This window comes from Grus americana, chromosome 3 (genome assembly GCF_028858705.1).
Source record: "Grus americana isolate bGruAme1 chromosome 3, bGruAme1.mat, whole genome shotgun sequence".
Taxonomy (NCBI): Eukaryota; Metazoa; Chordata; class Aves; order Gruiformes; family Gruidae; genus Grus; species Grus americana.
In genome coordinates, this window is record NC_072854.1 from 78,434,109 (window position 1) to 78,461,495 (window position 27,387).

At 37.0% G+C, this 27,387-nt stretch overlaps 1 protein-coding gene across 24 annotated transcripts in view; it reads left to right on the top strand.

The window, feature by feature from the left end:
• Window positions 1-27,387, top strand: part of AFDN (afadin, adherens junction formation factor) — a 132,678-nt gene that overhangs the window by 14,951 nt on the left and 90,340 nt on the right. For 17 of the 24 annotated variants that reach the window (XR_008576334.1, XM_054820090.1, XM_054820070.1 and 14 more), the window contains exons 2-5: window positions 21,862-22,057; window positions 23,681-23,796; window positions 25,306-25,469; window positions 26,863-27,023. Coding sequence is in view for 23 of the 24 variants with exons in the window: in XM_054820090.1 (XP_054676065.1) it covers window positions 21,862-22,057; window positions 23,681-23,796; window positions 25,306-25,469; window positions 26,863-27,023 (637 nt within the window). In the remaining variant the exon portion in view is untranslated. The remainder of the gene's footprint in view (window positions 1-21,861; window positions 22,058-23,680; window positions 23,797-25,305; window positions 25,470-26,862; window positions 27,024-27,387) is intronic. The other 7 variants (XM_054820071.1, XM_054820077.1, XM_054820085.1 and 4 more) reach the window with 1 other exon arrangement.

Here is a 27,387-nt window from a genome sequence, read left to right on the forward strand (position 1 = left end):
TGGATAATAGTAAAAAAATACACAGCAGAGATAATATGGTGTTAACTAAGAACAGATGAGATGCGCATGATTTTTTTTTTTGTTTGGGGTTTTTTTGTTTGGTTTTATTTCTGTACAAATAAAATATTTTTGTACAAATAAGCCTGGAAAAGTTTCTCAGTAGTAGAGAAGCAAAACAGTAGTCAGCACAAACAGCACACAGGGAGACATTATTGGTTGTTAATTAAATAAGAGGAAAAGGGGCTAGAGACTCCTCATATTTTTAAATCCCCTTCCACTTCTCTGTACTGCTATTTTTGCTTCGTGACAGATTATTTTTTTTTTCAGGTCATCTTTTCATGTGCATACTCCCTCACTAATGAGAGGATAGACCTGTCTTTTGGTGTAACTTGTCAGTTGATTTCCTGCAAAGATTCTTTGGGTAATATCCCCAGTTAAAGCCTAAATTGTTTCACGGTGAGTCAGAACGTCCTTGAAATCTTGCATGGTAGTATCACTTACGCCTTCATTAACTATATTTTAATATCTGAGTAAGCCAAACCCAAGTTACTACATGCTTTTGTAATTTGAGCCTGTTTAAACTCGAAATACTCCTGTTCGCGGTTAATCATCTGCATTAATATTTGTATTGTAACTTGTCCTTGGTCCATGTGCCACTGAAATGACAGCCCCTTGATAAGAATAAAATTCAAGTTATTTGATAGAATTGTATTTTAGAGCAAGAAAATACTGGAACATAAGGAACCATTTCATTTTCTGGGAGTTTTTTGCAATGTAGTGATAACAAATGAAAGGCGGGAATTTTTTAGATGAAGTTAACTTAAACATACAAGCCATATCACTGGCTGCAAAACTACCTACTGGGCAGAAGTGCAAGGACTTGCTAAGAGTAAGAATTTATGCACGGTACACTGGCAAACACTTTATTCTGGTGACTCCTGATTAACACAGCTGCAAAGACCGATTTTGTTAACCAGTGCTACATGATAAAAACAGTAATTTGTTGTCTCATAGAAGAAATGTAGATCTAGAAATTGGATGAGGCTTTGGGTAACCTGGTCTAGTGGAGGGTGTCCCTGCCCATGGCAGGGGGGTTGGAACTAGATGATCTTTGAGGTCCCTTCCAACTCAAACCATTCTGTGATTCTATAAATCCTTAAAATAGAGCTGGTAGCGCTTTTTAAAACATAGCTCCTTTGGTAATCAAATGTGCCATTTGAAGGGTGAAATGAGCATGTTCATGAGTGGATTCCCCAGTGCAGTTACTTTCCTGACTGAGGAAGTGCTTTTCATTTTGTTATTCTATGTTAAAAAAAAAAAAAAAAATAAAGTAAATATTTTTTGCTTATCTGAGAAAGATTATGGAAAACTTAAATGTTGCGAATTGCAAAATAAAATTTACTTAAATATATTGAGAGGCTTAGATTGTATTTTCAGATTGAAAAGCATTTCAAACGTTTTTTCCTAAAGCTGAAGTGTATTCCAGAGGACTGGAATTTAAGTAGTGAACAAATTTTAGTTAAAAAAAAAAAAAAAGCCTTGTTTTAATAAAAATAATCTGGTCTGGGCTTGATCATTGTCAAAATCTGCTTCTTGAGATCACTTTCTTCTTGAAACAAGTGTGAAAATTCTCATTGCTTGGTCATGTAAACCTTACTCATGATGAAGAGTGGGTAGCCTGTGGCACAGGGAGGAGTTGTGTGTCTAAGCTCAATAGTTCTTGATCAGAGCTTAAAAATGAATGGATGCTGGAATTACCATTTCTGACTTTGATGGTGCAAATTAGACCATCTTGCATTATTAGTATGGGTCTGTCGAAACCGAACAGCTGGCAAAATGGAGACCTATATCCTTATAGAGAAAATTAGGCTTGTTCCTTTTTGTTTCTCAGCAGAACCTCTGAAAAATTTGGCTTTGGGGAAAAGATAGTCTATTTCTGTTTATTTGTTTACCTTTAGCAATTTGAGACATTGTATAGCTGAAGACCTTGTGGAGGTGACATCACTGGAAATTAACTGCTTGAGAGGGAAGAATTTTTATGGTTTATCAAGACTTCTGTATTGTTTGGTCATGTATCTCAATTTGTAAAGTCCAAATGTGTTTTTTATTGTATGGCAGTTTGATTTCAGGACAAAAGACTGAAAATGCAATTCCTGTCTTCTACAATTAGTCAAACTAATTAGTCAATTTAATTATTCCTAACTTCTGCTGTATATCACTTTAACAAAAACAAATAGTTACTGGACTGTAACTTTTGGGGGCTGAAATGCATGCTGTTTCTTGGATATGTATTTGAAAAATATGAATCAAAAAACCAACTGTTCTCTGCTTGACATCAAAACCTCAGAGCTAGTTTTCCTAGTTCTTCAGTGCTCAGGTAGCTCACTTAGCATTAAGAAAAAGCTTATGTAATTATTGCATTAAATAATTTGAAAAGAAAATGATAGAAACTGCTTTGATAGTTGCCTGTATGCCTTCTGTATTGAGAATTTCCAAACTTCTGACAATGAGGACTGCATTTTTATAGTGCTGAAATGGAAAGACTTGTCCATGTCATTTTTGTGATTTGCCCTGCACTCTGTGGAGGAGCAGTCCTCTCGACTGCTCTGGGTATCCAGATTACAGATTGGAAATGACTCATTACTGGCAGATGTAGACTATGTAGGTTTTACAATGAATTATTGTTAGTTGAGTACTCTCAGCAGGGGTGAATATTTACTTGAGAATTTTTGATCATGAAATTATTGACAATGATTAGGAAAATCTTCATTTTAAGTGTAGTTGGTTTCTAGAACCAGTGCCGTGACAATATCACACAATGCAGATCTTTAGACCTGTATCATATAACCAGTATCTCCTTTGTCATACAGCTATAATGATACAGTGGCACGTAAAAAATAAGACCATGACGTTTTTCTATTGTTACATACAACTTACTAGCTGCATACTGGTGTGCCAGCTAAATTAAGTTCAGAAAATAAGATCTCTCATCTGCAAATTGAAATTAAGGAGAGATTTAAAGTTGAATCGGGTGCCTAGTATTTTGAGATTGATAAGGTGAACCACGAGTGTATTTTTTTTTTTGCTTAGAATAAGGCTATTACCTTCTTTCCTTTTTTTTTTTTTTTTTTTTTTTTTTTTTTTTTTTAAAGACTGCAGGAGGAAGGCTGATCCTCTGTTTTGTGGATTTGGGGCTTTTTATTTAATTTTGGTTTTTTGTTCATGAGAACACTGAAACAAAGAGGCTTCTCTTACTGTCTGATGTTCAGATGCTGTTTGGGCCTCCTTCCCTCCTCCTGCCCCCTATGTATACTTGTATGAAGTGAACATCTGAGAAGCTTGAAACTAGACTGTTAATGTAATTGGACCAGTGTTTCTTCATTCTTCTCTTTATCTCTCTTTTGTCTTGGTCTACCCCACTTCCCTTTCATTCCCACTTTGAGTTTGTTTCTTCTGATGTTCTGTTGATTTGTGGTGTTCTCAAAATCAAGTCGTACTGCTGTGGTTAGCATGTGATTGTTGTTATTATTATAATAATATTTCCACCCACTCCTGCCCCTCTGTGCCCCACATACCCTGTAGCAACTAGACGATAGCAACAAATTGGTATTGGTGGTGGTGAATCACTTTCCCTGTTGCACTCAAATGCTTGTCTGGAATTTCAGAACTGAACTGTGTTCAAAAGCAACATATACAACCTAAGGAAATCTCACCACTTTGAGGACATAGGGAGGGCAGGGAATATTTAATTTTTTTAAAGCCTCTTTTTCCAAGTCCTTGCCTTAAATTTCTGTTTTTGTCTTGCTTTTTCTGATCTTTCATTGCTTTTTGGTTGTATAATCTTTCTTGAAGATTGAACAGGACTCAGATGTTAAAACATCATCCTGAAAATTCCTGATGACCTATTTATGTTATAAAATATTACTTTGTATTCTTAAAGGAGAAATGAGTTAGAGACTAGTCTTACTACTTTGCACTGGTGAGTAGAGTAAGCAAGTTTATTTTAGAGCTACAGTGATTCATGTGATAATATTTGAAAAAAATGTTTTCAGGCTTACAGTTCACTTTATCCATGTTAAAAGGGAAATCATTATGCAATTCACCAACTACAAATGGGTTCTACAAAATAAAACTTTTCGGATACCAGTGAATAGTCAAGTAGAGGAACAGGTTGCACACGGAGGTTGTGCAGTTTCTGTCCATGGGGGTTTTAAAGACCAGACTGGATAAAGCTGCAAACAGCCTGGACTGACCTCAGAGATTACCTTTCAGCAGGAGGCTGAATTGGAAACTCCTGGTCCCTTCCTCCCTGAATTATCCTGTGATCCTACATGGATCAGTGGTGTGTGTGCCCATTACAATTTATTTCCATCTGGGATGGATTGCATTGCATTAGTTGGAGAAATGACTCTTGGTATGCGTAGTAGAACCACTTATATAGGTTTTACTAGAACCATTTATATAGGTTTTACTATCTCTAATCTCTACCAGTTGGACTCATACCTGTAGAGAAATTTGCAAATGCTATGCTGCTACTTAAACTACTTTATTTAGCTTTTTTCACCCCTTCTTTTGTCATGGCCCTTCTTGTGACATACATGTTAGTATCAGAGCTCTCCTGTTGGCCTTGTTCTCTATTACTCTGTGCTTGGAGGTCAACTTGTGTAAACTAAGGATATCTACCTACCTCGATGGTGTAATAATTAGTGTTTTCTGTAGGAGAATAGTCTTGGAAAATCAATTAGCCTGTCCTCCATAGAAGTTTAAATAAGATCATAGGATACTTTGGTTTGGAAGAGACCTCAGGAGGTTTCTAGTCCAACCTCCTGCTCAAAGCAAGGTCAGCCCTGATGACCCTCAAGGCTTTACCTAGTAAGGTCTTGAAAACCCCTAAGGACCAGGTACCATACAACCTCTCTGGGCACCCTCCTCCACTGCATGACTGTCCTAATGGTGAAAAGGCTTTTCTTTATATCCAGAGAATAATAATTTTACTTGATCTAAAGCCTATATTCCTCTGGTTAGAACAGCTCAGGATGATGTTGACCTTCTCTGCTGCTAGGGCATGCTTCTGATTCATCTTCAGCTTGCTGTCTACCAAGATCCCCAGGTCCTTTTTAGTAGACATGCTTCCCAGCCAAGCATTCTTGAGCCTGTGTTGTTGCAAGACATTATTCCTTTCAGGGGCAGGACTTTGCATTTGTCCTCGTTGAATTCTATGGAATTCAAAAACCCAAACAACCCAAACCCTTTTCCAAAGGGGAAAAAAAAAAAAGAAAAATAAAACTCAAACCCCCACCTTGTAGAACTTCCTCTGGCAAAACATTTTGGCATGTGCTTGAGTGCTTTGAATATTGAAATGCTTAGATCCTTTTTGAAGTTAAGCACAGCATTCTTCTACCCTTGTCCTACCCAACTCTTATGACTGAAAGTACCTTAATGTTTCAGGACTACTTTTATATAGCTTCTGTCTTAGGCATACATTGAAGAAACATTCTTTGCTTATATGATAAATTGTGGGGGGAGATTGGATGAGATCCTAATACTGCAGGGCAAGAAGTGATTTTAAATTGTCCACTCTCTTTTGTTGCAGTTTCCTGCCTCTGTTTCCTTCTTCTCTGGATCGCACACCTGTATCAGTTACTTGGAATAGATACTTGCAGTGAATGAGTTAGGCTGGATTATTTTTGTTGATACATGTTTATTGTGAATAATATTTGCTTTCACTACTGATTATTACTGGCTTTATAATACTGTATTTTGTACAGTGGTTGACTAGTTAAATTCTTCATACTGAACCTCGCATTCTTTGTGTTTTGAATTCTCCCATTGTGATACGGGTCTCTCTGTGATGCCTAAAAAAATGTCTTAAAAACCAGCACACATTGCTTGGGACAAGTGGTAGCTGCTGAACATATCTTGCATTTGTGATGTTTAGAAACAAGAAGTTTTATCTATGAAACATTAATTTTAACCACAGAAAGGTCTTTTTTCATGGTATCAGAACTTCAAAACTTCTGGTATAGTTAGTTAGATATGGAGATTAGGTCAATTGCATGGAAATATAGCTGTGCTGATAGTGTGACATTTTTGTTGAAAGAAATGCTGAAGTACTAGTTTGAAAGTAGACTATAATCTCATCTGGCCACAGGTGTTTAATATTACTATTTGTTGCTTCAATGGAGCATTTTTACCATTAAAATTTAAATTAGTACTTTGAAACTTGAGTAGTATTAATCTGTTAATTCTGTAAATGTTCCAAGGCCAGTATTAACATGACGAGAATTTAAAACTGAAATAAACACCAAAACACCCAAAACTCAACATTAAATTATATATGTTACTATTAAACTTAACCAAAGCTTTAAATCACCTTTCCTGCATGTTATATTGTAATCTACTTTGATGCAAATTTGCTACCCATTCTTTAATAGCTAAGCTACCACCTCAGTTGATAACCCCCAGGTCCGGATGCTTGCTCTTGGATTTCTGCCTAAAAACATGGTTAAAAAGGTTTATTGTGCACTCTGGAAAGTCAGTAGTCAGGACTGGTTTGTCCCAGAAGTTGAGAGATCACAATCCAGAGTTCCTCAAGAAAAATACCTTTCCAAAAGTCTCCTTTTATAAATGGCAGCTGTTCAGCTGAAGACAGCCACAGCGCTGTGCGGTGGAGACTGCCTACATTATGAAGCCTTAACGTTGAATGAACAAATTCTTGAAGGAGCTATTGAGTTGTAACAATCTGCTGTCTCAGTTCTAAGAATGAAGCTGCCGCCTAATCTAAGCAATGTACAAATACAGAAATTTATTGTTTATTTAAGTGCATTATTCCAGACCAGGAGTGGATAGGAAAGGTGAGGAAGAAAGCAGTAATGTGAAGGATGCTTATGTGATGATTAAGCATTCAGCTTTTCAGTCATCTTTATGTTGTTTCTATCTCATCCCAAGTCCACACACCCAGTCTTGATCTGGGTGATCTGACTGACCTGCCCTCTGAAACTTCCTTACTCTTCTGTAAGCAGCCAGTGGCAGCCCTTTGTGAAACAAGGAGCAAGCCACTATGAAAGGATGGGCCAGTATTGGTTTAGTTGCTGATCTGTTGGAGTAGATTTGTTTTGATGCTTAAACAAGAAGTGAGCAAGTGACTGGCTATTTAAAACTTTGAGCACTTAATCAACTGAATCAATCCCGTACTTACCTTTCAACCTCTCATCATGACTAAAAGCGAAGCCAGATTCTTATCTTACCTGGTATTGCAACAAAATGATAATTCAAGATGCTTTATGTCATTTTAAAGAAGTAATGACATATCAGTGTTTAAGTGGGAGAAGAGCTCCCTTGCTACTGTTTGGAAACAGAATTTTTTCACAAAACATGAATAGTCTTGCACGGAACATTTAATCTAATTAGAGACTCAACCCCAAAATACTTGAGAGGGTAAGATCAACAATTATAAAATAAAAAATAAAAAAAATTGAATTACTAACTTGGGCCTATATCTCAGCTCCATTGTTTGAAAAATTAATGGTGATTTCTGACCAAATTCTTTTTGACAAAAAGTCGCTAAAATTGGTCTTTATGTTTGTACCACATGATACCTTTTGTAGATTATTTATGCTATTATGAAGAGAACTGAAAAGGAAATGAGGAGCTTCCTATGTAATCAAGTGGTCAACTGCTGTTTCCTCTATCGGGAATAGCGTTGCTGATTACTCACAGTCGCAGCATTTACATTGTTGTCCTGAGTGTGGAATAAGAGACTCTGAAGCAGTAGGAGGGAAAGAGAAAATACAGTGGCCATGGCTGAAATACCGCAATTATAGAAAGAGTGGGTTTTTTACTCCCATAGTTATGAGGTGCTTTTGAGTGCTTCTTTATTTTAATGACTATTTGGTGCCACAATGAAATGTTAATTTTAGCATGTTTAATTGAGCTTTTTTTTCAACATATTTAAACCACCCTATCTCTGGACTGACTTTCTTAAGTATGACCACTTCCTTAAATCTCATTTTCTTTTAATAATTTTGCTTAGTTTCCTCTTCTGGCCTGTTCTATTGAAATGATGCTACTGTGATGTCTGCAGGATGTTGGGAGACTCTCAGGACTGTAAAACTCTGTCAGTGTTTGTGTGTGGACAGCATCTGAGACAACATCTGATGTAGTGTTTTGCAGAAGTCTCTTGGCACCACTGAGTAATTCCTCCACCATTTGTGTCCCTCTTGGACATTAGGTGCTATGTCCTCTAGTATTTTAAACAAAAATACGACTTCTGTTCTCAGTTAAATGATTTACTAATTGAAATATAACCTGATTTTATTTTAATAACCTTTCTTAGGCCTTTTGTACTGAGTTTCAAATACTGGTTTACTTTCATAATGCTTTGTTTGTTGAGCCTTAGACAAGTGAAATAGATGTTTAGATAGGGATCATGAAATACCTGAATTCCCATGGATGACCAAGTTATTGCTGCTAGATGCTGTTAAAGTTAGCCTCTGACATACTCCCAGTTGGTTGGGGTTTTGGATCTGCAGAGGCATTCCTTGTGTCTGTAAATTACTGTTCTTCATTTTATTTTGAGTGCCAATAGCTACACAAGGGAAAATGACGAGGATGAGATTTCATATTTACAGCTCAAGCTGGTAAAATGGCTTTCTAGCAGCAAAAGACTGCTCCCCTCACCACTTCTTCAACTGAGCATTTTTTTTTTTAATCCCTCTGCTGGCATTGGGTTTTATGTGACTCCATGGTGAAGTTCTTAAGAAAGCTGGGGCACTGGGATTAATTCTTCTTGGGCTTTTCTCTCTGAACTGTCTCATTAGAGTTCACCTAAATGCTTGTGTTGAAGCAATTGAAAAGACACTTAGCTTGAGGGGGGGCAGGTAGGGAGAGGGAAAGCCCCTTCAAATGTAACTGCTGGTTGCCATTGGATTAGCTTAATGTCATACTCTCCCTCACTGCCACGTACAAACAGGACATGTGGAGTAATTTTTCTCCTGATGTAATCTTCCAGTAATTGGCAATTTGGGGAATTTATTTCTACGTCTACGTGAATAGTACATTCCATGTTCTGTTCTAATAATAACTTGGAGGATACATAAAAGTTCAGTGTAGAGATGTTCTTGTTAAATTAACCTGTTTACAGAGTAAGACCTTTCAACCAATGAACTTGCTTCCAGTCTGGCAAAACAGACGGTATTGTAGATGGGAGCGAGTGTGGAACCCCTAGGAGAAAAGGAAACTGGTAGGTAGTTGGAAGGTAAAATGCTTCTCCCTGAGAAGGGTTCCAGCTCAAGTACAAAGCATTAAAGTGTATTGTTATGTTGATACCTACACAGTATCTTCTGTTTCAAATCTAAAAGTAAATAGTGAGGGAGTGAATCAGAACCCAAACAATATTTTGGTTGTGCAGATACCTTAGTAAGAAATAAATTTATGTTTAGGACTACTTCAAACTAGCTTTTGTGTTAGAATAGAGGAATTTTTGTAGTATGAGAATAGTGAAAAGAAAGCTTCGTAAAAGAGTGCAAAGTCACTATCAGTCTGAAGATACTGTTGATGGTGTAACTGCAGAGAAAGCCCTTTTTTAACTTGCCAGCAGTTGTTTTTAAATGCAACTGAAGCTGAATGTCGTTCACAAAGCACAGTGCTTGATGAAGTTGTTGCCAAAGATTATACAACAGTATTAAGTAGGATTTGCAGAGAAGACTAACAACAAATACATTTTACCAAAGTATTACAACTACTGTAAAGCTTTTTGTCAAGCTATCTGTTCCCTTGGTAGTCCTGTCAACCAGCGTTAAGGTAACTAATGGCATTAATAAGTTACTTCGTAGGTTTTAAGAAATTACCTGATTCATTTAAATAAAAAAATAAACAAGTCATTCAAAACGGTAATTCCTGGAGGGGGTTTTGAGTGACAGAATTAAAAAAAAAAAAAACCAACACCCTACACTTTTTTGGACTGACTGTCTCCTGTTTGGAAGTTGCAACGTGGACCGAGTGTTTCTTTTAAATGTTCAAAAAGGTTACAGTTAATGCTTCTAATAATATCTAAAACTGTGTGGCATTTCATTTGGCTACCTATTTCGGTTGTATCTGTAGTGAATGAATATTCTTTTCCTGGATGTATGGTAGAAGTAACTAGAAGGATGTGTTAACTGTTTGTGTGTGTGTGTGCTCAAGATGAAGCCTCATGTAAATGCGCAACCACAGTGCTTTTGGCTGTAACACAGCTGATCTCGCTAAATTTCATTCAGCAGTGCAGATTTTAAGTTTGGGTTTCTTGCAGAACTAATATTGTAGATGTTGATGATTATATAGCCTGAACTATTGTTGTTTTGTTCTTAAAAAGGAAAGGGGAAGGTAAATATTTCAGGTAGAGAGGAGAAATAGTAATAGCTCAAAGTAGTCGTTCCCCCTGTTCCCATAGTGTTTGTTACAACAAAATTGTGGTTTAGGCTGCATTTTCAAATGGTATCATTCCTTCAACCTTGCTTGACTAACCTAATTTACTTGGAAAATAACTTTTCAAATCCAACATTTGACTGGATTTCAAATCAATATGATTTGGAATGTATGAATTTAATGATTGTAGACTGAATTCCAAAACAGTGCAACAGTAATTGTACAACTGGGACAAATTTAAATGTTGCACATGAATGTCTCTTGAGGTACTAAAATGGGTAATAAGGTTAATGAAGCTGGCAACAGTCTGGTGCAATTCCTGTGCTATCACATTGCTTTTTGGCAAGATCTTGACCTGGTATAAAACCTTTAGCAATGTCAGTTTGGCAGTGAGCTCTTAACAGTGCCATAAACAAGAGAACACAGATTGAGAGGGGGGGTTTTTTGTGTTTGGGACCCCTTTCTTCCCAAATTCACGTGCACAATAATCCCTTGTAGGCCTGCCTATTTTGCACTTTGCCAGATAGCATCCTGTTACATTTTGTTTAGCTATATAATTCTTCACATCCATATCTACCCTAAAGTTTCTCAGAAAAGAAGTAAATACTTTGCTCTTTTAAAATGTTTTTAAAGTGAGTCCACCCTGTCTCAGAGGATAGAGTGGGACATTTGGGTCCAGGCAAGAATAGATTTTGTGTTAAGGTAAGGGTCTGAGTGCATTTTGGTGTTGTGTGGGTTTTTGAGTTTTCTTTTTTGTTGTTTGGTTTTAGGGTGGGGTTTGGTGTTTTTTGGCTTTTGTAAACTCTTCAGATTTTTTTTTCAAGTGGATTCCCTGCTGCAGTTTGTCTACTCCAGGAGAATAAGGTGCTTGTTTCCTATTAGGCTTGTTAGCATTCCTACTTTAAACTCCTGACTAATTAGCCTGGTTGCCAGAGCACTTGCATGCAGAGTATCAGATAGCACCTGTGTTTTTGTAGTTCAGTCAGTGTAGCTGGGTGTCTTAACCCTGTATGGTGCAGATTCCAGCTCATCCCACAGGAGTGAGAAACTGATGTAACACAATCAAGTTTATCAGTGCAGAGTAGACATTGGGTCAGTTTTTCCTGGCTGTGTCAGCAGAATAATAAATACGGATTTTTATGGATTTAAGATTATTCCTAATAAGTTCCTCTACCCAAGTTTTTTATTACAGAGGAAACAATTTGATCTTTTTACATTGTAGAGAAATTATCCTGTAACTCCAGTATCCAACAGCTCTTGCAGTATGCCTATTATGTAAATGCCCTTAAGACTATAGTATTCTAAACTTCAGTTTATGACTTAAAAAAAGTTGTTTCTTTTTTATTTATTTTTCTAGATGTCATGTGTTTGTGGAATGAGACTTTAAAATATTAGAGAGATTTGCTATTCCTGTAGCAGGCCACAATTCCCACTTAGCTCATCAGGACTGTCAGTCTCTGTTAGGACACAGTTCCATCCTATCAGTGTCAGCACTCGCAAGAGAACTTTTTATGGTGACATCACTGTATAGATGAGCTAAATACTTTTTCCTTGAAAAGTGTCCATTCAGATCTTCACTTTTTATGTGCAGCATTCAAAATGTACCTTAGAAAACCTGCTTGCATCTAGCTTTCAAGTCCCACTTTGAAAGCGGTATTGTACTGTAAGTAGAAACAGCTTATTGCTGTGCTGTTATACTCTTAACTGTTCCTTCAGAAATGTATAAACATTGCATGAGAAAACAGAAATACAATCAAGTGTTGCCTGGGTGCTGTCAAGTCAACCAGAGGAGTTGCTGCTGCTGATACCATACTGCTGAGCAGGTGTGAAAGTGAGAGTAGTCAGATTAGGTTGGATAGATGGGCTGCTTACTACTACATTTCTGCTGCCTTCTTTGGTCTGGTGCTGGTCTGACCTGTGCAAAGACTTCACAGCATGCCAAGCCAGCACAGCCTGAAACAACAAAAAAAAAGTAGTACCCCCTGGCTTATAATGCTGTAAAGTCTCTGTGCAGGGTCTGGTATATGCTGATGCTAGTGCAGAAGTGGGTATAAAGTGTCTGGCTTGGCTTGGCAGAGGTTGCTGTTTCATGGTTCCTTCAAGTTAATGTAAGGTGCCAGCAGAAGGACAGTTTCTTCCAACTGCTAGCAATGACAGTTTTCTCCACATCGAGTGGAGGGAGGGAAGAAGATTCCTTCTGATTTAGTTAACCTGATTGATGTTGCTGTACAGCTGCAGGATGCAGGTGCCTGGCATAAGGGAGGAGGTGGGAATAAATGTCTTGGCATGTGGAATGTCTTTCTGCAGCAGCTAGAGTTTCTGTTGCTTTAAAGTGACTGTGTGCCTACACTTTTAAAGTGAGTAAGGGCAGTCTTTTTTGTGGCCTGATTGATGCCTGAAGATGCTTAAATATAGGGGTTGCAGCTCTGCAGGTTGTTGGCAAGTAGCAATGCCAATGAAAAATCAAGACTTCAGTGCCTGAACTTCCATTCTCCTCCCCTCTTACAATTTTCCTGTTGTGTTTTGGTTTGATGTGGATGTAATAACCTGTTCCTCTTCCTCCAAATCAGACTGTTTAAAAGAAACAGTCTTGAACACGGTAAATAATATGGAGAACTCTGATGTATTTCAACGTGTTTTTTTTTAAAGACACATCTGAAAGATGCTGTAGTGGATTGCCTGTACTTCTAATTCTTCTCCTCTAAGTTTTCTGGAGTTGCTCATAAACATTTGGCTCTTGGTTCCACAACAGTGACAGATTGTAGGTAAACAGTAGAAAGGCAAGTGATGTATTCTTGAGGCCCATTACTATTTGTTATTTTTGCTCTTGCTTTTAAATATGTCATGACTAATTCAAAGGAGGCTTTGTTTGGGTTTTGACTGTCTTTTTTACCCAATTTCAAATGTGATTGGACTCTGCCTGTATCTCTGTTTCAGGGTATTTTGATACACCAAATGTGTGTCAATTACTTTTCCTTTTTTCCCATCATGTCACCTCCTTCAAACAATTTTCATAATAATTTTTTAAAAACTTTTTTGGGTATATTTTCAAAGTATCTATTGACAGTGACTACCATATCCTCAGTATCATGGTATTGGGAGAGTCACTGAATGACACCAGTATTGATACATTTTTTTAAAGGGTGGTATGATTGAATCTCCTGTAGCTTTCTTCATTGCACTTTGAATTTAATCAGTGTAGTTTAATGAATGATTAAATAGTTACAGAATTGTTGGTAGTGCTCATTGTTGAAAATATTTTTGGTTTAATGTTTTTTCAGTTAACTGTAGTAGACTTGATTTTGTAAGAACAACAATCTATGCATTTTCTCTGGTTAATTGTGAAAGGTTGAATGATGCTGTCCACTGCAGCTTAACAAAAAATATCCTGCAGGTGGCAGACGGTTGCTGTGTGTTGCAAGTGCTGGTAAGATTTTGCTGATCACTTACTGTAGGTTTGAAAATTAGGGTTAGAAGGTTAAGCCTGTAATGCTTTTGGGGAATACCCTTGGCAGATTTTTGTTTATTTTTAATGGTAGCTGCTTCTGGAGTCGTAAATCTTGCTTGAAAACACTTCATATTGCTTGTGTAACAATGTATTTTGTGGAAGGTTATGAAAACTTATGTGCTTTCGGGATAAAGCATGGTTGATGGCTGAATACAAAGTCTGGTGGCTTTGGCAAAATAGAATTCTGAAAACAACTTTTTTTCTTTTCAAGTAGTTAGGAAATATTCTGGTTCGTCTGCCTGGTGTAAATGGGTCTGTTCTGAAGTTTAGTTTTTTGAACTGTGAGGTGCAACTCACTAGGAAAATATTGAAAATTACAGTAATGCTTGTTTGATCCCAAGAGTTATTATATTAATCAGTCTTGCTATGTGTGCAGATAGGTAATGGCAAGTAGGGAGAATGCATATAAAGTATATGGTAGAATATTTACATCAGTGATAATTCAAGGTTCACATGGGCATTCAAGCTGCATTTATGAAAGTAAATCCTTTTTTAGGGTATGTGTTAGTTATATTTATAGACATGAATTTTGGCCTTAGTTTAAGATTTTTTGTATAGCATTTGTCACGTACTGCAGTGGGTTTTGCATTGACTTCATTGCATTACATTTTTATGAAAATGTTTGTAGTACCTCTTGTTTTTCGATCTTGAGGCTTTGTTTCATATTGTAGTGGGGCTGGTTCTTAAGATGTAGCTTTCTTCAGGAGAATAGTGAATTTCATTTAGTTATGCTCCTTGTGTTGTGGGTTGTTGATAATTGTCTCTGATAGAAAGCTCAGCTGTTGGTCCCACTTCTGTGAACATTATGGTGTGTGTAAATTGTTGTGGCAGAATGAGTCATTCTGTAGTGGAAAGTCTTTGTTGATCCAGGTGTCAAAGGTTTGGAAAAGGAAATAAAGCTAATGGAAATTATTTTTATAAGAGCTGTTTTTTCAACTGTATTGTTCTTCACCTCTCTTCTCTTGGAACCTTTTAGGATATTCTATCATTAATCTTGAAGCTGCACTTTTTGAAGGTGTCTGAAAAACTCTAGCTTAACAAGAACATTGCTTTTCTCCACTACATGGAAAGCAGCTTATGACAGTTAACAGGATTATTTTTTTAAAGACTATTTGTAATTCATTTTTAATAGATGGCTGTAGAGTCGGTGCACGAAAACATTGTCTATCCTTTAGTTTCAAGTTGAGAATTCATTGCTGGGAATGTATGCTAGAAACCTGACTCATGTAACTTCAGTGCTTACTCCCTTAGTGATTTGATATGCTTGAGTTTTAAAATCTTGTAGGAATTTTTTTTAATATTCATATGTTCATTAGAATCGCACAGATTTATTGCATACTTACAGCTTTTGGAGAGGAAAGGAATCAATTCCATTTTACTCTGTAGATTGACAATGGGTCAGGTACGAAGGTGTTACATGAATATTTCAGAATATCCTGCAGTGATAATGCTGTTATGCTGACCTGTTATATCAATATTGTGACCTGAATGCATTTGAAAGCAGCTTGTATTTGCTTTAATTCTAATTGTTGCACTGTGGATTGATTTTTATTGTGGTTTATATTCTATTAGCAAAACTCTTGAGCAACAAGTACGTGTACCTGAATAATAATTGCAGCTTAGTTAGGAATTTGTCTTCTGCAGATTTTTGCCTGTAGAATTTGAATGGGGCAGGAAGAAAGATGTGACATTCTTAATGCTGTTTTTTGCTATTTTCTAGATGCAGTCATGCAGAATGCTGCTTGCAAGGCATGCATTGTTATCAATGCAGCTAAAAGAGATCAAAGATAGGCTCTTGGAGGGGTTACAGATGAGGATTTCTGAAGGGAAACTTGTATATTCTCTACTGCTCAAGAGACTGAATAGTTTGCAGAATGGATAGTGTGTAATATGCTTAAGTATTGAAGTGTGTATTGCTTTGTGTTTGAGATGGTGGGATAGTAGTTTAAAAGCCTAAGAGTATTCTTTGCTTGTCTTGTGGGAATAGTGATCTTGATCTTCTCATTCATTGCTGTGCCCTACGTATTGGGATAATACTCTTCAATTACCTCTTTGGACACTTTAAAGCAGGGGTTCCTTTCTCATACGTGAGCATGGCTATGGATTACTGCTCCTGGATATTACTGCTTTGTTTGCAGAAGCTTCTCTGATTCTTCAGGAAGTCCAGGTTTCCCTGCTACCCTACTTGATAGTAAGTAACTGGGAGCTAGATTTACGGTTCAAACAAACCATTTTGAGAAACAATCACTTTGCTGAAGCTTCATGGAAAACTTTGATGATGACTGAGTTGAAAACTTGTATGTCACATTTTCCGTTTTAAATGTGACTTAAGTGATCTGTATGACTCTGTTATGTATTAAAGTTTTGTTTGCTTCCTGCTTTTGTAGTGCTCTTTTCCAATTGATGATGGTTTGAGGTCATAGAGGAGGATGTCAGAGGAGGGCGATAGCATTGAGAACGCAGATGTTTTCTAAGAATGTTTCATCAAAGCTTTTCACAAGGCTTTGTAGAATTTTGAAGTCTTCTCATATTGTAAAAGTGTTGTTTCAAGTGTGCCATTGTGATGCTCTCATGTGTTTTTATTTTCTTTTTCTAAAGACATGTTTTTGGAACACTTAACCTGTTGGTTTTGAGGCACTTACTGCCTGTTGTTGACTGTATGCAAAAAGCCATAACTAAGTAGTTGAAGCACTTCCATCATCTCTTTTTTGTGTCTGATGAAGAGATGATAGAACTTCTGTTTGTAAAACCAAAAAACAATGGCTAAGTGGCAATTTTTTATTATGTAAGTCGGAACCTTCTTCCGAGTAGGGTATTTTTTTGGAAATTTAAATTCTTCTGATAGTGATAAAAAAGAATAATTAGGCTTTGTATTTAAGGAAAATGGCCTTTATGATTTGAAAGGTTTAAAAACCCATGACTTTTGCTAGATGTTCTTTTATAATATATTTTTGCGGTCTAGGTGATGAGAATTAAAATTTTGTGAAAATTGACTGTACTTGTGTAGCCAAAGACTGTTCTGTATCCTCACATTCCTACATAAAGAGCCATGGACTTGCACAGCAGATACATAAAATATCTAAAATGTGATTAGATGAGAAAACTAAAATTGTTTATGATGCATATAAACTCCCAAGAGGAACTTAAGAGTTTTCATACACTTAATGTAATTAGTCACTTTTAAAATCCAGAAAACATTTTAACGTTGTTTTGGTAATTTATAAATGGCTGTTCTTTAGAGAGAGATGGTTTTAAGAGATTTGTAAATGCTTTGGGGAGAATTCTTCACTTACAAGTATATGTTAGGCAGTAACATATTTGTATATCTATTTGGTTTAGGACAAGTGATTTTTATTCTTTAGCCTTTTCTCTTGACACAAGTCCATGTTATAAACTGCAGCGAACCTACCTGGCAGTCTTGACAAAGAAATTTGGAAGTGACTAAGTTTGAGCATGAAATGTATCTCTGAAAAATAAATGCTTTAATGCAGAGTTAGAGTGGAAATTTATGTGTGGTGCCTACCTTGTTGTCTTGGTGTGAGTGGTGGCATTGCTGTCTGTGTGTGTTTGCTGTTGATCTGCTGAGCACCTGGTCAGAAAGTTAAATGTGTCTTGAACTGGAGATACACCCAATATATAATAATAATAATGAAGACTAGAGGAGTGTTTGTTTTGGTTTTTCTTTTTTTTTCTTTTTGAAATGTGAAACCAATTACTTCCATATCACCAATCACTTTCATTTAAATACTGTAATACTGTAGCAATGCCCAAAGGAACAGTTTGGAACTTAATGGAAATCAAACGTTAAACTAACTAGAGCTTTATATTGGGAAGTGGTAGAGCATTGTGATGCACTTGTGCAGCCTGTCTTTTTTTTTTTTTTTAATGGAAAACTTTGGAAAATTGAGCAGGGGTGTTGGGGGAAAGGAGAGATTGACTATGGGGACACAGCTCAAGTAGCTGCCGTAAAGGAGGAGGAAGAGGATGGGGGGGAAACGGACAGCCACTGGTCAGTGAATTCAGTTGTTTTCATATCCAGATTGTCAAAGCAATGAAACACAATTCAAGTGATGATTCTAGAGGAATGCATTACTACTTTTGTGAAAGGAAAACAAAGCTTGCTTTACACTAACATCGTATCTTGAGTATTCAGAATGCAGTTTTGTCACCTCTCTGCTTTGTTAGTGTCTGGAAGTAGAAATAAGTTTTAGGAATAAAACTTTAAATAATAATAATAGACCTATGGTAGTTCAGAGAGCTGCTTGAGTTGTTTTTTGGATCTTCTCTGAATGGATCTACGTTGCACTCCCTTGCTCTTGAATCTCTGCTGTGTGGGTGCAGAGAATTAAAAAAAAAAAATTATAGGATTAAAGCATGACTAATGGGTAGTAGAATGTGTCCTCAGCAAAATAATCTCTCCTTAAAAGAATTAAAAAACCAACTGGAACCTTATCTGTGTATAGGAACTCACACAATACTTAACGCCTGAAAAAAGACTTTTGCAATGTCCTCATTTTCTGTCTTAATTCTTCCTTCAGCGGTACCTTGAGTGGTGGTGGTAAAACTCTTGTGTAAAGGGAAATAAATGTTATGAATGGGATATGATTATGCTTCATGACACTTCTGCAGAAAGCTCATGTGTTGTTGTCGTCACCTTTTGCAACCATCGAACAAGTGGATCAAAGCCTTAACTTGATTATAAAAATAGCTGTGGCTGTTTTGTGAATATCAAGGTTAAGGAGTATTTACAGAAGAGGCAACTATTTAAATCGGTCCAAGAGCGTGTGGGATATGGCTCAAGATATTAACTGTGAGAATGCTGTCTGTACTAGAGATCATAATATGCTTAGATTCATTTTTCTTTCAAGAACTACAAAATTTTCCAACCCAATTGGAAATACAGTATAGCTACACTAGGGAAATTTGTTAAAACTGAAAGAGGCAACTAGTGGCAAAGTACTTAAGCCTGCTGAGAATTAAAGATGTCATGCTGGAGGTATAGACCAAAAGCATGCCAGCTATCAAGGGAGGTGTGAAAGGAAGCTGGCTTGGCTGAACATCAGACAAAGACAGTTATTAGAAAGATTAAGTAGTATCCAAATGAGGAAAACTGTAAGGATATGAAATTTGACAAGTATTATATAAAAGTGTGAGATAGAACAAAAGAATTTGAGTAATAAACTTTGAAAAGTCTTTAATAACTGCCTTTAAACACAGTAGTAGTAGCAAAGCTACCATGAGCTGTAGGGCCACAGGATGATCGCTTCATAAAAGAAACTTTCAGAAGATAAGGCCTTAGCAGAAAAAAACTTTGCTTTGCGTCTGTATTCATTGTTGAAAATCTTGGAGAGGTTGCCCTACCAAGAATCTTTCATGGGTAACTTGTCAGAGGAACACTCTCAAATCAGCATTGGTTAAGCATTTAGAGAACAAATGGACAACACGAAAGCAAGTTGCTAGAAGCAGACAATGTTCATCCAATAACTTTATAGAAAGCAAGGAATGAAGTAATTTTGCTAAGTGGTATGTAATGACTCCTTTAGCTAGACACCTTTAGGTTGTTGGATATAAATGCAGTGTAAGGCCAGTATTAAATGGACATTTACTCAGGATGTTGTCTGTGCTGATTAGAAACTACAGTGGTAATGGACACATGGTAATTAGATTGTGGAAAGGTCAACAGAGCTTTGTGAAAAGAAGTTGTGCCTCAAACCTTTTAGAGCTCACTGAAGGAATTAGCAAGAATACATGTAAGGAAGTTCCAGTTTCCTGTGGTAGGTAGGATTTCCAGAAGTCATTTGATAGCCTTCTGTATGAGAGGAGCAAGTCCTAGTATGGATAATTAGTTAATAATTAGAGATAGATAATTACAGACAAGAAATTAAGTGGGTAGGATGCTTTTCAGAGATGAGTAGTAGCAGTTACAAAAATATTCAAGGTAGAAGAATTGACACCCAGCTTTGAATTAAAGTTAAGTCCAGAGTGGATGAGGAGGTGGCGGTTAAGCTGAAGTGAGGCATGTGGAACCTGAACTCCTTGCAGGAAGGAACGCTAGTTTGAGGTTATAATAGATAGTTCTCTGGGAACACTAATTTAGGCTCAGAAAGATTAATTCTATAAACTGTTAGGATAATAACAAAGAATAAAACAAAATTGGCCATTGTCTAGGTCCATGGTGCATTTGCATTTAACTGCTGTATTAGCGCAGGCATGGGAGCACCCTGGGAAGAACAGTGCTTACTTCTATGTCTATCTGGGTGACTGAGATGGTTGTCTTAGTGTAGGTTATACTTTTTTTTTTTTTTTTTTTGCTAAGGTCTTCTGAATGATAAAGTAGCTTTCGAGTCCAGAGGAGGGCCACAAAGCTGATCAGAGGGCTGGAGCACCTCTCCTATGAGGACAGGCTGAGAGAGTTGGGGTTGTTCAGCCTGGAGGAAAGGCGGCTCCGGGGAGATCTAATTGTGGCCTTCCAGTACCTGAAGGGGCCTACAGGAAAGATGGTGAGGGACTGTTTATCAGGGAGTGTAGTGACAGGACAAGGGGTAATGGGTTTAAGCTGAAGGAGGGTCGATTTAGATTAGATGTTAGAAAGAAATTCTTTACTGTGAGGGTGGTGAGGCACTGGACCAGGTTGCCCAGATAAGTTGTGGATGCCCCCTCCCTGGCAGTGTTCAAGGCCAGGCTGGATGGGGCTTTGGGCAACGTGGTCTAGTGGAGGGTGTCCCTGCCCGCAGCAGGGGGGTTGGAACTAGATGGTCTTTGAGGTCCCTTTCAACCCAAACCATTCTATGATTCAATAAACATCTCGGGTTCTTTTCTTTGGACAGCAAAGTGATGTGTTTCATGTGATCACATGTATTACTGGAAAGGACTGTGCTTAGCATGAAGTCTACCACTACACTCGACACCTAAGGATGTATCTGTTTCAAAGCCTCTGGAAAGTGCAGACAGGAGCAGTGATTGTTGAACTGTAGAGTAAACTTGGCGATGTCAACTAGGGCACTTGAATCTTCTTAATTCCCCCTGAGTGCAGGGCCCCATGCGTGCTGGGGGTTACAGGGCAGGAGTTGGACAGGTGGACATCACTGGGGAGCTAAAATTTGAATTTATAGTCAGTGTTCAGACCAGTTACGGAGTTACATAAGCAGCTGGTATCCTCCTGCAATTTGGTAGGCTGAAATGGAGGACAGGACTCTGATGGCTAAGGAAAATATTTGAGGATGTGAATTTACAATAATTTGAACAGATCAATGTTGGAGCTGTGGTGTAGCCACTTGGTTAGCACCCTTTCTTTCCTCCCTTTTACCTTGTGTTGGTACTAGAGCTTCTCTTCCCTCCCGGAGTGTATAGCTGTACCAAAGACTAACCTTTCTGAAAGTATAAAATAAAACCGATCAAATTATTTAGCTTCCTGAACTGGCTGTTTCTGGGACAAACAGATGCCAATATAAGCGAGAGGAGTGCATGAAGAGGGGGAAAGAGGACAGAAAAGATGATGCTTAGGACTGCTGTGGCAGAAAACTGTTCTGAGACATGCTGCTGTTTCTTGAGCCTATTTAGCCTTTACTCTTACAGACTTGGGATACAGGGGACTGCTCTGGATAACAATATATTGATACCAGTCTCAAGACGTGTTTCTGGGTTTAAAAAAAAAAAAGTTTTTATTAATTCTCCTTCAGGTAAACCTGACATTAGCTGTAAATTTGAATAGTTGAAGCTTCAAGTTTTAAACATTTCCAGTAATTAATTTCTTTTTACAGAATATTCTTGTCTTTTCAAGTTTATGGTGCCATAGTTAGTAAATGCTACTGCCCTCAAAATTTTGAAAACCAGTGCAATATTTGAATTTCTTATTTTCATAATATATTTGTGACTAAGAAATAATAAAAGAACTCTGAACCTTATAACTGTTAACCAGCACTCAGATTTGTATTTTTATTTCTTTACAGGATCTGGAGTTTCATGGAGTAATGAGATTCTACTTTCAAGACAAAGCAGCTGGAAATTTTGCAACAAAATGTATCCGTGTCTCTAGTACTGCCACAACTCAAGATGTGATAGAAACTCTTGCAGAGAAGTTTCGACCAGACATGCGAATGTTGTCATCCCCTAAATACTCACTTTATGAAGTGCATGTCAGTGGAGGTTGGTATTTATTCACAAAGTCTTTCCTGCATCCACACCACCTTCCTATCGAACCCACAGCCAAAATATCTTTAGGTTTGCCCCCAGCTTCTGAAGCACATAAGACTTGGGTTTTTTGTTCCTACGTACATTGCTACTAATTGTTATGTGGGGGGTGGTATTTCAAAACGTAAATACGCATATCAGGCCTGCAGTTTATCTAAGTTTTGATGATTATCTATTAAATGCTGTACTTGACATAAAGTTTATTTGTTGACATGTGTGAGAGACTTCCTATTTTTAGGACTAGTAGGTAAAGACTACATTTATAACGGGAGGAGTGTTAAATTGGAGCACTTAAGAGTACATCCTCAGTTCTTTGATGCTGTGGGCCTGTGATAGGTAGCCTTATAATGCATGTTCCTTTACTGCTAAATTGGGGGAAGTTCAACATAGTGTTATTTGAAGCCACTGTGTTTCTTAAACAGATCCTTTAATGTTACCTGTGAACTATCAAATATCAAGTAGTCTTTTGATGCTGCTAGCATTTTTGTCTCTCCACCCCAGTAGAAAGCTTCAGGTTGGAAGGCTGTAGAGTGGGTGGTGGTGGCGATGGGAATAGGAGATACTAGCTTTTTTTTGTGCTTTTTCTTTTTTGTACTTTGGAAGCTTATACAGGTGGTTTAACTACCTTAAATTCTGCTTTCGAAAGACTGAAAATAATTTAATTTGAGATAGAGAATGGAAATTTACTGGGATATGTGTCACTTTTCATGGTATATGGATGATAACTTCATGTGAATTATATGGGATTAGGGAAAAGTGCATGTGTCATCAGTAATTCAAGCAATGAATAGTATGTGTTTTTTCTGCTTTATTTTTTTAAATCTGTTAACCCTGTACCTGTAGTCAAAATGAAATGGTTTCCTTTGCAGAGCAAGTTCCTGATGTTTAAAACATGGCTTATGAGAGGCACATCATTCAGTAGGAGTGTTTCTCATTAAATAAAATGCAAAGACATCATTGACTTGCTATGCATATGTACTGTCTTCTCCTTCTAGAAGGGAGATCACATGGCAAAACTTTAATTTTTTTTTAACCACTGTCTCAGATTTTTTTCATACTTAAAATATATATAAAATACACTAAATGAAATTTTGTCTAGTATGTGTGCATAATGGATTTTTTTATTCATTTTATAATCTGGTTTATTATTGTGCAGTCTTTCCAGAATAGTAGTTCTTGGATCACAGTTAGACTGGTTGAATTTAAAATAAGGAAAATGAGTATTTGGAAGTCTAATGAAGTTATAAAGCTTGAAACGTTATAACGGTATAGGTAGCTTTTCCTCCTGAGTGATAATCTTGTTCCCAGTCTTCAGTTCTGACAAAGGAGGTACGCAAGACTACTTTATGTGGACCTTTAGCTTATGTAGATATAGAGGCAATACACTTAGTCTGGTTGCTGAAAAGAGGACATACATTTCCACCTCCCCAGGCTTTCTATCCCTGTGCTTAACATGGAAACATCAACTGATGTGTACTGTTCAGCAAACCTTTTGTTTTTTTAAGCACATAACTTGTTTCTAAATATATTTGCTCTTGAGGTGCCAAGTAACTGTTAATGCCTTTCATTTTTTTGAAGAAGAAAGAAGATTAGATGTAGATGAGAAGCCTCTTGTTGTACAATTAAACTGGAACAAAGATGATCGAGAGGGAAGATTTGTTCTCAAGAATGAAAATGATACACTTCCTCCAAAGGTGAGTCTTTAAGGAGCAGTATGCTAGTGGTAACAGCAGTTTTGAAATGTGTGGGACTTGCTTGTATAGCAAAACATTTCTACTTTTCTAATTCCTAAAAACAACTGCTGATGATCACCTTTGATATCCGGAGCAAGTCTTTTTAAATACTTAAAATGTATCTTCGCAACACAGCATTTTTGTGATCTTTCAGGTGGCTTGTGATGCTTTGATCTATGAAGCTGTCTAGTACTGCAGCATGTAATGCCCAGAGAACTTAGAACTTGCTTTGTTCTGATATGATGAATTAAAAATTTCTTCAAATAGTATATGATACCAAACTTCTAGGAGGTAATCCTGCCTCTTTCAGAGCCCTTAAAAGGGGATGCCAGAGGGAGTTAAATAACTAAAAATTGTTACCTCCCTAGGTAACATTTTATTTCTGAACAAAATTGATGGGAGTCTGTTTCCTTTTGGGGAGGCCTTTTTTTTTTTTTTTCCTTCTTCCAAATGCAAAATGAGGGACATGCGAACATCAACTATACAAAAGCTCTTTTTCTATTAGTTATTTAAACATTAAATTGGATCAGACTTTGGCTTCTGAAGTCATATAATTATTATATCTAACTTGGATGCTTATAGCTATGGAAAACATGCTGTTCAGCATGGGCTATCTTCAGCCAAGTTTTTCATCTTGAGTACTAAATTTCTTTTGCTCTTGGAATTAGAGCTTGTTAATTTTAAAGGTGCTGTGGGTATAGGTACGTGAGCTATACTTACACTACATTTTTGACTACAGGATACATCCATGCTAGAGGTAGGGAAAGAAGGTTAATGATGTCTTGCACTACATCTACCAGACTTGCTATTCCTATTCATTGAATTAAGTAACCTTCAATCTTCCTTCTCTGTGTTTTTCACTTCCTAATACAAGCAAAAAACCCTGTATCTTCTTTCTCTCATCTTCTGTTTTCTCTACTGAAGGCAAATGAGCCTAGAATTACGGATATCTTGTGTATACAAGGGGCAGGAATTGGAGAAGAGAACACTGGAAGGACAGCTCTGAAAAATACACCATAGGAGAAATTTCCTCTATAATATTTTTCCTTCTGTAGTTTATTCTTATCTGATGTTCCAACACAGTTGTCTTGAAAACAGATTAAATGCAATGTTTTGTGAAGTATTTGTACTGGGAGGCAGAAATTTGTTTTGCAGCTTTCACTTGATCTTTGAGGCCAAGTAGATAGTAGGCATTATTCCAGTAAAATTTTGCTGTTTCTTTGCTTTCTTGAGTACAAGGTGCTTTATCAGTTCATACCTGCTTTGGAATATGAAATTATTTTTGCCTTCTGTGTTGTTTTGGAGAGTTTTAGTGCCATCCCTGTGTAATGCAGTATTGTTGCCTGGAGTATTGTTTTTGTGTTAGTGATACTATGTCTTAATCAGGTTTATCTGGAAAGTTAAAACCAATATTAACTTTTTTCCTTGGACTAAAAATGATGCAAGTTGTTTTGAATTCATTTATTTCAGAAGGCTCAGAGTAATGGCCCTGAAAAACAAGAAAAAGAGGGAGTAATTCAGAATTTCAAACGAACTCTCTCAAAAAAAGAAAAAAAAGAAAAAAAGAGGCGTGAAAAAGAGGCATTGCGACAAGCATCTGATAAAGATGACAGACTTCTTCATGGGGATGATATGTAAGTGTGTTAAACTTTGACCAGTTCATATAACCTACATCTTATTTTAAAGGGTACCCCCTCTCTACCAAGTAAGTTATTGTTTCTTTCAAAAGTAAGTAGCTGACATGGATGCAGTATAATAAAAACCAAAATATGTGATGGCAATTTCTGTGGTTTGTATGTATGTTTTGCCACAAGGTTTGTTTTTAAACCAATAAAAAAGCTTTTTTCCACCTCTTTGTGTTTGTACAGAAATCAACATGTGCTTGGTGACAAGGACTTTCCGCACTATCTTTATATTTGAACATTTACTCTAGAGTGGATTTATTGCTCTCCCTATATTTGATTGTTCTGTCTTTTGCCAGAAAAATTAGTATGTGTAGGTGTTTTGCATTTGACTTACCACCTGACTATCAGTTTGTTTTTTCTATGAGATGTATTTTGGTAGCCAGTCTTCCAGGTTCAACTCTTGCTCCCAAATCTGCTGCACCTTATTCGTTGAGACAGAGCAGGACATACATTAATCCTTGTACAGAAAACTGGAGCACAAGAGTCAGGCATGAATAACTGTGTGTAGAACAAGAAAGCTGAGGAAGGTCTACATTAATTTAAACTTTGTACCAGATTCTGTAGGTTTCATATGTAATACACCAGAAAAAAAAATCATTAATGGTGGATACCCAGAAAGAAAATGAATGATGAAAACTTATTGATGACAGATTCTCAGAGGTGAAAGAAATTAGATGACTGGTTGACATATAATAAAGGCTTTAGCTGCTCAGCTCATTTTTTTTCTTTTTTTTTTAGTTCATGATTGTTTTTCATATGTGTAGTGCTGGTATGCATGGATATGTTTACAATGTTCTTCAGATGTCAGCGTGATCATTCCAGTATTCTGTGCCGTTCCTTAGCTTGATCTTAATTTTTTTTTTAAATTAAAATAGAGTTTTATTTAGGTGCATTAGTAAAAGAAAAAGCATGAGCTACAAGCACGTGCTGACTCTGCTTCCACATGATTTGCAATATTGTAAATCAGCATAAAGTTAGGGTGTAATGTAAAGTTTCTTTAATGGTGTTGTCCATCCGTGTGTGTCATCCCCGTCCCCCCCACTCTGTCCCCCTCCGTGCGCCCCCCTCAGAAAAAAAGGTAGTAGAGAGCCTTTTGTCCTTGAAAACTAGCAACCATCAATACTTAAATTGGTTGTTGTCTGTTTCAGGCAAGCGTGGATACGTGAACAGTGTTAATTGTAGCAAAACTGAAGTTCATGCAGAAAACATCTTACAATAACTTAATTGATCTCTTATGTATATGGATACTACTTGCCTTTTATCCTTTATGAAGTGATGAGGATATATGTATTTTAAGCTATTAATGAAATTTTTTTCCTTTTTATTTAAACTAACTTGGCAGCGAGAATTCTCGCCTTGCAGCTGAGGTTTACAAAGATATGCCAGAGACCAGCTTCACTCGCACAATATCTAATCCCGAGGTGGTTATGAAACGTCGGCGACAGCAAAAACTAGAGAAGAGAATGCAAGAATTTCGCAGTTCTGATGGCAGACCAGACTCAGGTACTTAGATTTCTTCTGGTTAAGTTGTAAACAGTAAACTCTTTACTGAGAGCACATTTTTAAGGCCAGCAGCTCCTGTAAGTTTGACTTAACTTCTGTTTTCTCCAATATTTTTTGTACTTCATGGCTAATTTATCTATGATGTAACTGAACGAAGGCTTTGTGAAGGTAAGATTCCACAGGAGCATATTCTGTGATGAGTGAGTCAAAGCTTTCAGTGATGGTCAAATTGATGGGAGAGAATATGCTCATTGATGTTGCTAACAGTGCTAAACTGGGAAAGAAGGAAGGACAGAATTAGACTTATTAAGCTGACAAACTGAGGAGGTCTTATGAAATAAATGTCGCCCATTTTACTAAGAAC